Source organism: Trichosurus vulpecula, chromosome 1, assembly GCF_011100635.1.
Source record: "Trichosurus vulpecula isolate mTriVul1 chromosome 1, mTriVul1.pri, whole genome shotgun sequence".
NCBI classification, from domain to species: Eukaryota; Metazoa; Chordata; class Mammalia; order Diprotodontia; family Phalangeridae; genus Trichosurus; species Trichosurus vulpecula.
This window is the reverse complement of record NC_050573.1, coordinates 76369100-76381390: the sequence shown is the minus strand read 5'-3', so window position 1 is coordinate 76381390 and position 12291 is coordinate 76369100. Positions and strand designations below refer to the sequence as shown.

General features: G+C 53.3%; 2 protein-coding genes across 2 annotated transcripts; both read left to right on the top strand.

The window, feature by feature from the left end:
- The first annotated feature begins 44 nt into the window (after window positions 1-44).
- CCDC159 (coiled-coil domain containing 159) lies at window positions 45-5190 on the top strand. The gene is made up of 14 exons (XM_036739519.1): window positions 45-165; window positions 571-728; window positions 1128-1213; window positions 1811-1966; window positions 2254-2287; window positions 2402-2553; window positions 2650-2731; window positions 2966-3161; window positions 3326-3393; window positions 3663-3739; window positions 3969-4075; window positions 4435-4511; window positions 4608-4731; window positions 4942-5190. Exons 1-13 carry the CDS (start codon window positions 155-157, stop codon window positions 4697-4699), a joined length of 1296 nt encoding a protein of 431 aa, XP_036595414.1. The 5' UTR covers window positions 45-154; the 3' UTR covers window positions 4700-4731; window positions 4942-5190.
- Window positions 5191-6830: 1640 nt separating this feature from the next.
- Window positions 6831-12060, top strand: PLPPR2 (phospholipid phosphatase related 2). Its single transcript, XM_036750398.1, has 8 exons — window positions 6831-6951; window positions 7308-7496; window positions 7591-7726; window positions 7888-8162; window positions 8365-8541; window positions 8767-8889; window positions 9721-9772; window positions 10199-12060. Exons 1-8 carry the CDS (start codon window positions 6886-6888, stop codon window positions 10531-10533), a joined length of 1353 nt encoding a protein of 450 aa, XP_036606293.1. The 5' UTR covers window positions 6831-6885; the 3' UTR covers window positions 10534-12060.
- Window positions 12061-12291: the final 231 nt, after the last annotated feature.

Genomic DNA, 12291 nt, shown 5'->3' with positions numbered 1-12291 from the left:
GGTGCCGCTACACACAAAGGCTCCGCCCCTCCTCTGTGACTCTTGACACTGTCCTGAGACTACCCCTACCTTATCTTTGTATGGTGTCTCCACCGGATCAAACTTCATCGCTCCAGCTGGGGACTTTTTTAGCGGTCCCTGATGGGCTTAGAGTATGAGCAGCTGGTGGGTATTTCAATTCTATGAACATTTATTGAGTGCCTGCTGTGTTCTAGGCCCCAGCAGGAGGGATCCAGGGCAGTTTTGCCTTACCCCCAACTCCCCCCCCCCCCGCCTCCCCCCAGCAAGGGCCACGCAATGAGGACTCAGTGGACCGGACTCTCTTCCAGATGTTCTCTGCCAGGTGCAAACATCTGGCCTTGACATCCTTAGGATCGAGTTCCAGTTTGAATGTCTGGGTCTAGGGGAGCAGGATGAGACAGAAATCCTCTTCTGGCTATGTAGATTCCAAGGGTGCTTCCAAATGTGAACAGCCCCCTAGGGCTGGGAGGGGGGATGGGCAGGTATGGGTGGCTGGGCTTCTCTATACACTCCTCATTCACCACTGAGTATTCTTCCCACCCATCCAAGTGACTGTGTACTGGCTGGAATTCCTCGGGACTCTGACAGCTCTGGAGTGTCCAGTAACTCTTCATGCTCATCCTTCCCAAGGGAATGTGCACTGCAGATTCATTCCAAGTCTGATAAGCTGAGTATCAGCTTGGCCTCACAGAAGGCTTGGGGTCTGGGTATGTATGGGGTGATGCAGCAGTTTGGAGGGGTTGGGGATAGACTGAAGGCAAGAGCTAGAGGACTGAGGACCAGCAATAGGGGGTGGAGGGGTGCGTGGGGGGAGTTGGTATTTGAGGGACTAAAGCCTAGGACTTGGGTGCCATCATACTAAGGTCCTGGGCAAGACGGGCCACTAGGAGAACAGGGAGCTGGGGTTTCAAGGTTGGGAGACCTAGGGGACCTGGAATGATTGAGATATTGGTGGCTTGGAGTAATCTTGAAAGAAGGAGCCCCTATTCTCCCCAGAAATTGTGAAGAATGATTTAGGGCCCCTTTGTGGAATCCCATTTGATTTAAGGATGAGGGATGTGGGACCCCTGAAGTGTCATTGATGTGATCCTAGCTCTGAATGGCAGGTGTGGTTCATAACGTCAACTCAGATTCCCAGAAGCTGAAAAATGATGAAAAGGACTCTCTAAAGGATGGACATCTCAGTTTCAAGGTCACCTCTTCCTTTGTTCTCTCAAGGTCCCCATCTCACTAGATCATGTGGTGTAGTAGGGGAAAGCACTGGACATCGAATCAGGCGACACCTAGGTTCACCTCTCAACTCTAATGCTATATGTGGATGATAGATCCTTAGCAATTCAACTCACTTGCCTGGACCTAAAGCTTCTTTGTCTGTAACATCTGGATTATTGGGGACCCAGACCAACCTTGTAGAAGGTTGTGAGAAAGCATTTTGTAAAGCTTAACCTGATACAGAAGTGGAAGCTGTTGTTTTTATTATCGTAGAAGCAGCGTGGTTCAGTAAATGAGAATCTGGGCTTGGAGTCATGAAAACTTGGGTTCAAATCCTCTTTCTGACTCTTAGTAGCTATTTGACCAAGTCATTTAATCTCTGTCTATGTACTTCAGACAATCTGCTAGGAGTGAATTACTGTTATAGAAGGGAAATCACTTTGATCCATATTGGGAGGGACACATCCCCATACAAGCAGCAGCAAAGGCACAGCCCTTTTGTAGTTTGAGGACTGCGGGTCCTGTGATGGTGTGGGATGTGACTGTGTTGTTTACACCCTCACCCCAACCCCTGTAGAAGTGGCTGATCTCTGAGGAGACCATTTCCTCGAGCCCAAAGCTAAATGGGAGTTCAAAGGGGAACATGACCAGGAGCCAGAATGGGGATAGGAACAGGAGTCGGAGTAGGAGCCTGAGCCCAAGCCCAAGACCTCTGATGGAGGCCAATGACCAGGTATAGGCATATTCTTGTAGTGGACAAGTCCAATGGGGTACCCACATGTATACACCAATTAATAGCTTAGGGGCTTCTTCAAGTTCAGCCTGGCTTCTTCTCCACCCCCATGCCTCGGTTTCCCTTCCATGACTTGAATGAATGAGGAGACCCTGCAGGATTTGGGGGCAGGGAAAAGCCCAAATTGGGGTAGAGTTAGGTCCTAGAAGTAGTTGGAGGGAGATCTGGAACGGGGTCTAATATGCCCTCTACCCTTTCCCCCCATGATCTACCATGCTGGCCCTCAGAGGAGCGTGGAGACAGACAATTCTAAGACCCAAGGTAAGGTGCCCTGGGGCCACAGGAGTAGGGAGGATGAGGCCAAAGAGCTGGGGGAATAAAGAGCCTCTGTTTTCTGTGGAATAGGGAAACTCAGACTGCTCTCACCTCTTCTAGGGCCTTCCTTGCCTGGTGGGGTGAAGTGGAAAACAGGGACTATGATCTCTGATCCCTTAGGCAAGGTCCCCACCATCATGATTCCTGACTCACAAAAGCTCTTAAAGACAGACTTGGATTACCTGAAAAGTCAGCTTCAAGCCCAGACCAAGGTGAGCTGGCCCATCTCCTTCCTTTTGTCCTTTCTGATGTTGACCGCACTGTGACCTCTGATCCTGCTTTCTGACCCTAAACCCTTCCTGTTATAGGCCTTTGAGTTCCTGAACCACTCTGTGACCCTTCTGGAGAAGGAAAGCAGCCATCAGAGGGTTAAAATCCAGGAGCTAGAGGGTAAGGCCTAGGGGGTCAAATCACTAGGATTTGTAGATGAGCTCAAGGTTAGGGATAGGGAGGGGTTTCCAGGGCTTCACACTGATCCCCTCTGAACCTAGGTGTGGGATTTGAAGAGACTTCCCCTTCCTTCCCAGAGGGGTTGGTAGGAGGAGAGACAGAGAGGAGGCTCTGGTCAGGAGGTGAGGGTCAGACTAAGATCAGAGATCACACTCTCCATCCATCTCCTGGCAGAAGTGATGAGCCTGTCTTGCTGCCCAGCCCAGGATGACCTCATTAGACGAGGGGCAGAACTAGGGCGTCAGGAGCTGTGGCGGGCACTGGCTCGGGGCCTGCAGGAGGTGAAGGAAAATCTTCGAGGGAGTGAGGAGGTCCAGCGGGGCCGTACCACCCGCTCCCTACTACAACTGGGCCAGGAGATTCGGGAAAGGTGTGGATCCTGGCTTGGGGGTGCAAGATTTCTGAGAGCAATAGAGAGATATTAGGATGAACAGAAGAGCCAAGGAAGGAGGAAGGGATGGGGGAGCTGGGAGAGGTTAAGTTAGGGACTCTGTGGCTGTGTTATCACTCCCTCCCACCCCCTACCCCCTGCAGCAAGAAGTTCCTATGGGAGGAGCTGGAAATGCTGCAGGAAGAGGTGACCTACATCCACCAGAAACTCAGTATGTCCCCCCCACCCCCACTTGTCACCCCCTTGGTCCCATTCCTCTGTCTCTTCATCCTCATCTCCCCTCCTTCTGAGGGCTCCAACCTCTGAGCAGAGGGCAGGGGTCCCCCGCCCTGCCCCCCCAATCCCTGGGGAATGAATAGTGGTTGATATTGGCACAGCTTTTCTCTTCTCCTATCTCCAAGGCCTGGATAGAGGGAGGGGGGTCTCCACTACTCTTTGCTGAAGGCCTCTTCATCCTCTTGTCCCCATCCCTTTATTCAGAGTCACAGGAAGAAGAAATCAACAAAAACCTGGTGAATATCAAGAAAATGCAGAAGAATCAGGTGAAATGTCGAAAGGTGAGGGAAAGGTGGCTATGGGGGTGAGTCAAAGAAGGATGTGGGGCGGGGGAGAGGGAAGATGGCCAGGGAGGAAGGAGATAGGATGGCTGAAGTCCTAGTCTCCATTTCCCTTCCACTCCCATCTCTGGCTCAGCTTGGGCCAAGGCTGAGGGCTAAGCTGGGATGCTTGAGATTGATGCAGGAGAGAAGGGCCTTACCTCTGCCCCTACCCACCCTCTACCCCCAGGTCCTAACAAAGATGAAACAGCAAGGGGGCATGGTATCTGAGGAAGACACTAAGTCCAAGGACTGGTGGGGTCAGGAGGAGCTGGAGGAGGAGCTGAATGACATATGGTGAGAAGGAAATCTAGGGTGCCCAGACCTTCTTGAGTCCCCTCCTTGGTTCCCAGGGACCCATGTTCCATCAAATTCCTTTCAAACCCCTACCTAATGCCAGCTCCCAAATAAGGCAAGTTGCTCCCCCTCTCCAAGCTTCAGTTTCCTCACTTATAAAATGGGGGGTGGGGATTAATTGGACTAAATGATGCCCAAGACCTTTTCCAAATCTAAAACAATCCTGTGAACCTAAGACTTATTGGGAGGGCACATGGTGAAGAACTCATTGTCCCAACTCCATCATGACCTGGGCCTAACTCCTTACCATTCCGCCTGTCCAGATTCTGGGTGCATATTCCAGCCCTTTCCCCATCTAGGTCAGCTGTGAACACTCTTCAGAATTCCATTGAAAGCTTATCCCTGACTGGAGTGAAGCACCGTGGAATCCTCAGGAGTGAGTACCCAGGGGGAGGTGAGGCTCTGGGGAGGAGAAAAATGCCTCCCCCCAAGACTACATTCCTAATACCCCTTCTGGAATTTCCTGGCACAGGCCGGAGGGTACGACGCTGTACGAGTCCATCACCACCCACAGCCTGGGCAACAGATTCGGATTCAGATGTCAACCCACCTCACAACCCATAGCCAATAGTCCTGACACATACAAGACTCCTTCAGTAGGGACCCTGACAATCTCCAGCCCCTGGTCCATCCCCTTGGCCCCTGGCCCTAGATGTGCTTTCTTCAGGACCTCTGATCTCAACCTTTGCTCTCACTAGACCCTTCCTGCCCCAGCCTCCTCCCTAGCCCCTGCCTTTGCCCCCTTCATCCCTGAGTAGCCCTGATGAGGATCTGACCCTTCACATCACCAATCTCTTTCTCCACAGGCTGAGCTGCTGGGACTTGCCTGATCAAGAGAAGGGAGACCTCCCTGAGGGGGAGCCTCAGCCCCCCCCCGAAATCCCCTAAGAGAGAAAATAAAATACGAGTGGCCCCTTCCCCAGCACTGTCTCTATTCATGCTGACCCTGCCTGCCCAGTCCCCTTCTCCCTTGCTTTAGAAAGGGGTGATTCAGTGGGGCTGGACTCAGAGGCCAGTCTTAGGCTGGAGTGAGTGTGTGGCCAGGTCAAGGCCAAAGGGAGCTTGAGTCTGTGACCTTGGTCAAATTAGGACAGAGCCAAGGAGAGCCCTAGCCCCAAGCTCAAATTACTCACAGAGACATGCTCTTAACAGACACAGCCTTACCGCGCCCCACCCCGCCCCTTACCCAAGCATAAATGTCTCAGTCCAGAAAACGTTGCCCCCCAGCCCTTCCCCAGTACAGCTGGCCCGATCTAAAGGTTCCATTCATTCATTCAGCAAACATTTATTAAGCTTCTAATGTGTGCCGGGTACTGTACTAGGTGCGGAGGAGACCGAGACAAAAAGGAAATAACCCCTGCCTTCAAGTAGGTTACATTCTGGGTCTATCTCCCTCCCCGGATGGGTACTGAAGGCCAGGTGTGAACTCCCGGGGCCCGAGTGGGGAAGTGGGGGGAGGTGAGACAAGGAGCGTTTTCACAGATGCCCCGCCCCGGGGCTGGCCCGGTGCTAATGAGCCGGCGCACGCCTGGCGCACTCTCACCCCTCCCTCCATCTCTCCATCCATCCTTTCCCTTGGTCCCTGCCGCTCTCTCTGGCGCCCGCTCCCGAGGCTTCGGCTGGCTAAGGCAGCGGCGCCCAGAGAGCCAGGGCTGGACTGTCGTCCGGCTCTGTCTGCTTCTGCCCGTCCTCTCTTCGGCTCGCGACATCTGGACATCTGGGACAAAGGCGACCTGCTGGGCTGGGGACTGGCCTCCCCCGTCGTGGGACTTGGATTCGGGCCATGGAGCAGCCGTGACCCAGGTGGCGGTGATGGGGATTGGACCGTGATATGGGGTCCCCGCTTATGGGAGGGAGGTAGTTCAAGAGCCGTTGTCTGGGGATAATGGGGGGAAGGGTACTTGGGATCGCGGGGTGGCGTAAGGGAGAGGTGATGGGGGAGGGGGAGACATCGTGTGTGTTTGCACGCCTGTGCGAGGCTACGAGTCTGTGTGTTCGCCCACTCGATTAGGCTTCCCCTCCCAGCAAAACACACACACACACATACACACACACACACACACACACACACACACACACACACACACACACCCTCCTGTGCTGGAAACGCCAATAGCGCAGGGTTGGAGCTATCCCGGGGTTGGGGTTAAGAGGAGATGGGGAGGGGACAGGGGGCGATGTCGATGGGGCCCCTCCACATGATGAGGAATGCTGTAGCCTAAGTGAATCCTTGGATGGAGGAGTCCTTGGAGGAAGAGGAAGGAGAAAGCAGAAGTCAAATGGCCTAGAGTTTGCCAGTCTTTTGGGGTTATTTAAGGGAAAATGGTCTTAGCTAGGCTTTGTACCTCCTCTAGCATCTAGCAATAGTCTTCTCCAAACACATAAGCCTTTAAATCTTTGGGTGATCATTTTCTGAGGCAGTTACAGAATGAAGGCCACATTACTGGGAGAACTTTCTAACTGATGGTAGTTAAGGGGTGGGGAGTGTTCTTCCAAGAGATGCCCTTCTCTTTCTAGTGAGGAAGGGAAGGACAGATGAGAAACTGAGGCAGAGGGGCCAGTTGGCTGGGTTGGTCAGACACAAAAGACCCAGTAAAACCTTAAAAACTTCTGGGGTGAGGGAAAAGACTGAGTCTGCTGTCCTAGGGGATTGCAGTCTGAGGGGTTGATGGAGGGTGCATCTGGGGGCCTGTGTGACTGGGCCTTTCTCCCAGGCCCCCGCCAATTGTACCCCTCATCCCGATCCCACCATGGCGAGTGGGCGGCCAGACCTGAAGAGGAGTTTCTCCATAATACCCTGCTTCATCTTTGTGGAGGTGAGGACCATGCAGAGGATTTGGGGGAGAGGTTTCTGGAAGGAGGAGAGATGCCATCAACTTTAATCACTATGTTCTCTCTCCTTGGTTTGTGCCTGTCTCTCTCCTGATCTTTGTTCTCTTTGTAACTTCTCTCTCTCTCTCTCTCTCTCTCTCTCTCTCTCTCTCTCTCTCTCTCTCTCTCTCTCTTTCCTTTTCCTCTCCATTTCTTTATTCTTTCTATCTCTGCACCCCCTCTCCAATAACCTTTATGTGGAGTCCCATCTCTGTGTCTTCCTTGGTGGCTGTTTGTTTCTCTTCTCTCCATATCTTTCCTGTATCCCACCATCCACCTCTGCCCGGGCCTGGACTGGCAGTCAGTACTCCTGGGTGCCGTGGTACTTCTTGCCTACCGCCTAGAATACACAGACACATTCCCAGTGCACATGCAGGGCTTCTTCTGCTATGACAGCACTTATGCCAAGCCCTACCCAGGGCCTGAGGCCTCCAGCCGTGTCCCACCAGCTCTGATCTACCCCCTGGTCACTGCAGGGCCTGCCATCACGGTAATTCTCAGGTTCTTGGAAAGTGTAGATTGTGAAGAAGGGAGGAGGATGATTAAGGTAGGGCTCCTCCTACAATCTTGGTCTTTCCTCCCAGATTCTCCTTGGAGAACTTGCCCGGGCCTTCTTCCCATCTCCCACCTCAACTCTGCCTGCCCTGAGGGAGAAGACCATTGTGTGTGGGGACTGCTGCCGCTTCAGCCCGGCCCTTAGAAGGCTGGTCCGCTTCCTGGGTGCGGGGCATGAATTGGGACTTAGACAGGGGGCGGGGCAATTGGGGGTTAGTTTGAGGGGCTCTGGGGAAGAGGATGACGAAAGGGTTCCAGGGCAAGGGGGAGCCCAAACTCTGCCCCTGAGTGGGCTTTAACCTGTTTTTTCTATCCTTCCCTTCTAGGCGTGTATTCCTTTGGTCTCTTCACCACATCCATCTTTGCCAATGCTGGGCAAGTAGTGACAGGGAATCCTACGCCACACTTCCTGTCTGTCTGCCACCCCAATTACACAGCTCTGGGCTGCCCTCCACCAGCCACAGACAAACCTGGACTGGACCGGTATGTCACCGACCAAGGGGCCTGTGCAGCCGGCAACCCTGCCTTGGTTGCAGCTGCCCGACGTGCCTTCCCCTGCAAGGATGCGGCCCTGTGTGCATTTGCAGTCACCTATACGGCGGTGAGTCTGAGCAACACCTAGAGAGGCCTGAGACAAAGTAGCAGACTCTGGGCCAAACTTGAAATCAGGAGGCTGTTCCTAAGCTCTGCCTCTGAAACCCGCCCTCCCCACCATTTCCCCTTTCTAGGCCTCAATTTTCCAGTCTGTAAAAGAAGGGGTTCTGTAAGGTGCCCCTGTGACACTCTCTGTCTCCTTCCTCCAGATGTATGTCACACTGGTATTCAGGGTAAAGGGCTCCAGGCTGGTGAAGCCTTCACTCTGCCTTGCCCTGCTCTGCCCAGCCTTCCTGGTGGGTGTGGTCCGTGTGGCTGAGTATCGGAACCACTGGTCCGATGTGCTGGCTGGATTCCTGACTGGGGCAGCTATCGCCACCTTCCTGGTTAGTCTCTTTGTGGGGTTGGGCCTCAACATCCCCCTGAGGATGCAGGTGGGAGGAGGGGTAGATTCTATAGAAAGAGAGAGGGTCAAGCCTTAGAAGAGGTGGGGTATACCCTAGACTAGGAGATAGGATTTCCCCCTACTTCCCTATTTGAGTCCTGTGTCTGTGCCAGTCTTTAGTCTCTGGTGGGTAAAAGATTAGTGCCTCCTTTCACTCCTGCCTCAGGTCACCTGTGTTGTCAACAAGTTCCAGAGTCGAGTGCCTCTAAGCCAGAGAGCATTCAGATGGGAAGGTCTGAGTCCAGTGCCTGCCCTTGAGAACCCCCTTGAAAAGTTGAATTCAGCCCAGGTAAGGGGCAAGCTAACTGCCCCCCACCCCCACTTCTTAGTTCCCGATTCCTGTACCCAGCTGGTGAGCTAGAACCTTGGACTCAATGCCTGGTGAGGGGCAAACTAGAGGCAGACACTGACTATCCTGGGTCTTGAGAGTAGTGGTCCCTGGATGACATTGGGGAAGCTTGGGGTGGGGCTAGAGATGGGCCCACCCCACCCAGTCACTCACAAACATGGCAGGAAGGGGACTCAGGGTATGGTACATTTGGTAGAGGGTTGCTCTCTAGATTTATGGAAGTCCTAAGCAAACAGCCTCCTATGAATAGTGCTGCTTCAAACCAGGGAGAAGTTTCTCCAAATGGCTGGAGGGTCCCCACTACTATAATATAGTGGGGAGAGAGCCAGAGGTCCCAGATTCAAATCCTGATGTTGCTATTTATTAAGCATTTGGCTTGGGGCAAATCACTTCACCTCATCAGGCCTCAGTTTCCCTATCAGTAAAATGAAGGGGTTAGACTGAACGATTTTCAAGGCCTTTTGCTTGTCCCACCCCCATCCCTGCTCCCATTTGGAGGTCATGGTCAGTGACCCCTAACTTGGGATCCCATCCTTGAGAAGGATGGTAAAGGGGGGGGAGTATGGTTAATGCTGGAAACTCTTTCTCTTCCATGTGCCCCCTCCTTTCCCATTCTACCCCCTCCATTATTGCCCTCCTGGTGTCCACCCTAACTGGGGGGGGGCCCTCAGTCAGCTCAGGAACAGAAACAGGAGCCGCCGGGACAGGGCCAGGGGCCAGGGCTGGGGCCAGCCGGGCCACTAGCCCGCTCCCTCTGCCTGTCTGTCTCAGGAGCCCAAGACCACTGCACCCCCGCTGCAGCCTGCCCGCCTCACCCCACCCAGTGAGTGAACTCCTTTTCCCCTCCCCCCCAGAACCCACCCTCCATTCCCAATGTTTACTCTGGTTCCCTAACTCCTCCTTGGGACCAGCCCTCTCCAGCAAGCCTCCCTTCCTTCCCTGGGCCTGCCTTCTCCAGCCTCCACTGGGTTAAATGATGGAGTGGAAAGGGCATTGAATTGGGGATTACAGGCTCTGGGTTCAAACTGAAGCTCTGGATGGTACCCAAGGTGCTTTCCAGCTCAAAACCCTAATAGGTTCAGGATTACTGGCATAAAACAGCCTGAAAAAATACTGCCTTCCCCCTCCCTCTCATCTCTAGAGCTCTATCTGTGGGGGGGGCTACCAGCTCTGGCCCTATTCCCTGCTCCCCAAGACTTCTGTGCTTTGGAGATTCCCACCCCAGCCTTACCCTTTCCTGTTTTCCCAGAACTGCAGAGCTGTACCCGTCGGGGCCACCTGATTCCCAGCTGTGTGTCTTCCCGGGCCCCCCCGATGTGTTCTTCCCCTCGTGTTCCCCGCGCTCGAGTGAGGTCTGAGCCAACATTGCCTGCCATGGTCCCTGGCCCCAGCCAGGGCCCCCCGCCATCCCCTGGACCATCTGTGGCAGGTGGGGGTGGAGGTGGGGGTGGCCGGGGTCGGAAGTTGCTGCTGCCCACTCCTCTGCTGCGGGACCTGTACACCCTCAGTGGACTCTACCCCTCTCCTTTCCATCGGGACAGCTTCAGCCCCTACCTGTTTGCCAGCAGGGACCACCTGCTGTGAACTCAGGTTCCTAGGTTCTGAGAGCCTCTGGCCCCAGATACTCCCTGGAGTCAAATGTTCTCAGGCCATGTATATGTGTTTCCTGTGTGCCTCTGTGTGTGTGTGTGTGTGAATGTGTGTGTGTATGTGTGTGTGTGTGTGTGTGTGAATGTGTGTGTGTGTGTGTGTGTGTGTGTGTGTGTGTATGCCGGGCCTGCGTGTGTGGCCCCACCAGCCACAAGGGTATGGGGATGGATGGAGAATTTAAAGAAAGTCTGGGCCTGGATGGCTTTGTTTCTTACCCCCTCTCTAGCTGGCTGGGCCCCAGGAGGGTCTTCATTGCCTGATCTGGGGGAATTTGGGATTGGGAAAGCTGAGGGGGAGACCCTCTATTGTCCCAAGGTTGGTGGGCAGACAGAAGCTCCTCCTTTTTAGGCAGAAGCTAATAGAAATAACCTTTGACTTCTTACTGTACATTGAGAGCCTCCATGTCTCAAAATTCTAAGGGTGGTTGGAGTTGGTGTGATTCCAACCAATGAAAAAGCCCATGTTTCTGAGACATGGGAGTGGCGGAGGGGACACGTGGAGGGCTGTCTGACACCAGCCAATGAGAGTGCTTGGTATCTAAGGATTACAGGGAATCTTGGTGCTTGCCCCAGGTTTGGGCCCTAGATGTCTCCGAATGCCAATAATGGGTAATGATTCCTAATGTTGTACCCTAGGTATCTGAAAGTTCTTAGGGTGAGGGGGGGAGGAGAAGGCAGTCTCAGCCAATGGCAGCCCCTTCTGATTATTCTGAGATTACCCCTCTTTAGACAGCAGGATGGAGAAAGGAGGCAGTGAGTCTGACCTGGTGGGGAGGCATTGGATTGTCAGGGTCCTTCTACTGAAGCCGAGTCTCTCATTTTCTTCCCATTGCAAGGTCCTTTGATGGGGCAGCTCCCACCCAACCCTGATAACCTCCCCTGTCCTTCCAGCCAAGCTGGGTTCCTTCCTTTATCCTCTCCATCATTCCCCAATTTCAATCGTTATCTTAATGACCCTAAACTCTGAGTTCCTCTCCAGGCATCAGTGCTGGGAAGGAGGGATTCTCTTCTACTCTATGCTCTGAGAGTCAAATGGGGGAAAGGGAGTAGTTGAGCAGAGTCTTTGAGGTCAGGGTATTGTCTCCCCCCAAGTGCCCTATCCCTCATTTCCTTGGTCCTACGTTTGGTGGGGGTGGGATGTGGGGGTGGGGATTTGCCTTTTGGATCTAAGGCCAGAGTCTTGTGGTGGAGAATGGAGAGGAGTAGGGAGTTTCTTGTGACCCACACACTTGGGAGATTAGCTTTCATGCCCTGCTTCCTCATCCCACTCCAACAAAAAACAAAAACAAAAAACAAATTTTTTCCCTTCCTGAACTGGCTGTGCCAGTTCCAGGGCACAATGCTCCCAACAGCCCTGGCTCTGCCCCAAGGGAAGCCAAAGGGGGCAACAGAGAAAGAGAGAGAAACCTCTACTTTACTCCCAGTTTCACAGCCTTTAATAAAGATGTTTGTATCAGAAATACCCCAGCATCTGTTTCCTCTATGCCTGCAAGAGTGTACATGTGACTGTTCTCTCTGAATGTGACTACCCATGTGCCTATGTGGTGTATGAATATGGCTGGAGCATGTGAACAAAAGAGAACTGGAACCAGGCCTGGGCCATGGAGCTTTGCTCTGGGATAAGTACTTTAGATGGTGCCTTCAGCCTCCAGTTTAAAATATTTCTTCTCCCTCAGTAGCTTCAACACCTCTC

Coding starts and splice junctions, on each gene's coding strand:
- CCDC159 (XM_036739519.1), top strand. Junction 3,740..3,968: donor ATCAGGTGAAATGTCGAAAG/GTGAGGGAAAGG, acceptor CTCTACCCCCAG/GTCCTAACAAAGATGAAACA. Junction 4,076..4,434: donor GAGGAGCTGAATGACATATG/GTGAGAAGGAAA, acceptor TTCCCCATCTAG/GTCAGCTGTGAACACTCTTC.
- PLPPR2 (XM_036750398.1), top strand. CDS start 6,886: ATGGCGAGTGGGCGGCCAGACCTGAAGAGGAGTTTCTCCATAATACCC. Junction 6,952..7,307: donor CCTGCTTCATCTTTGTGGAG/GTGAGGACCATG, acceptor CTGGACTGGCAG/TCAGTACTCCTGGGTGCCGT. Junction 9,773..10,198: donor TGCCCGCCTCACCCCACCCA/GTGAGTGAACTC, acceptor CTGTTTTCCCAG/AACTGCAGAGCTGTACCCGT.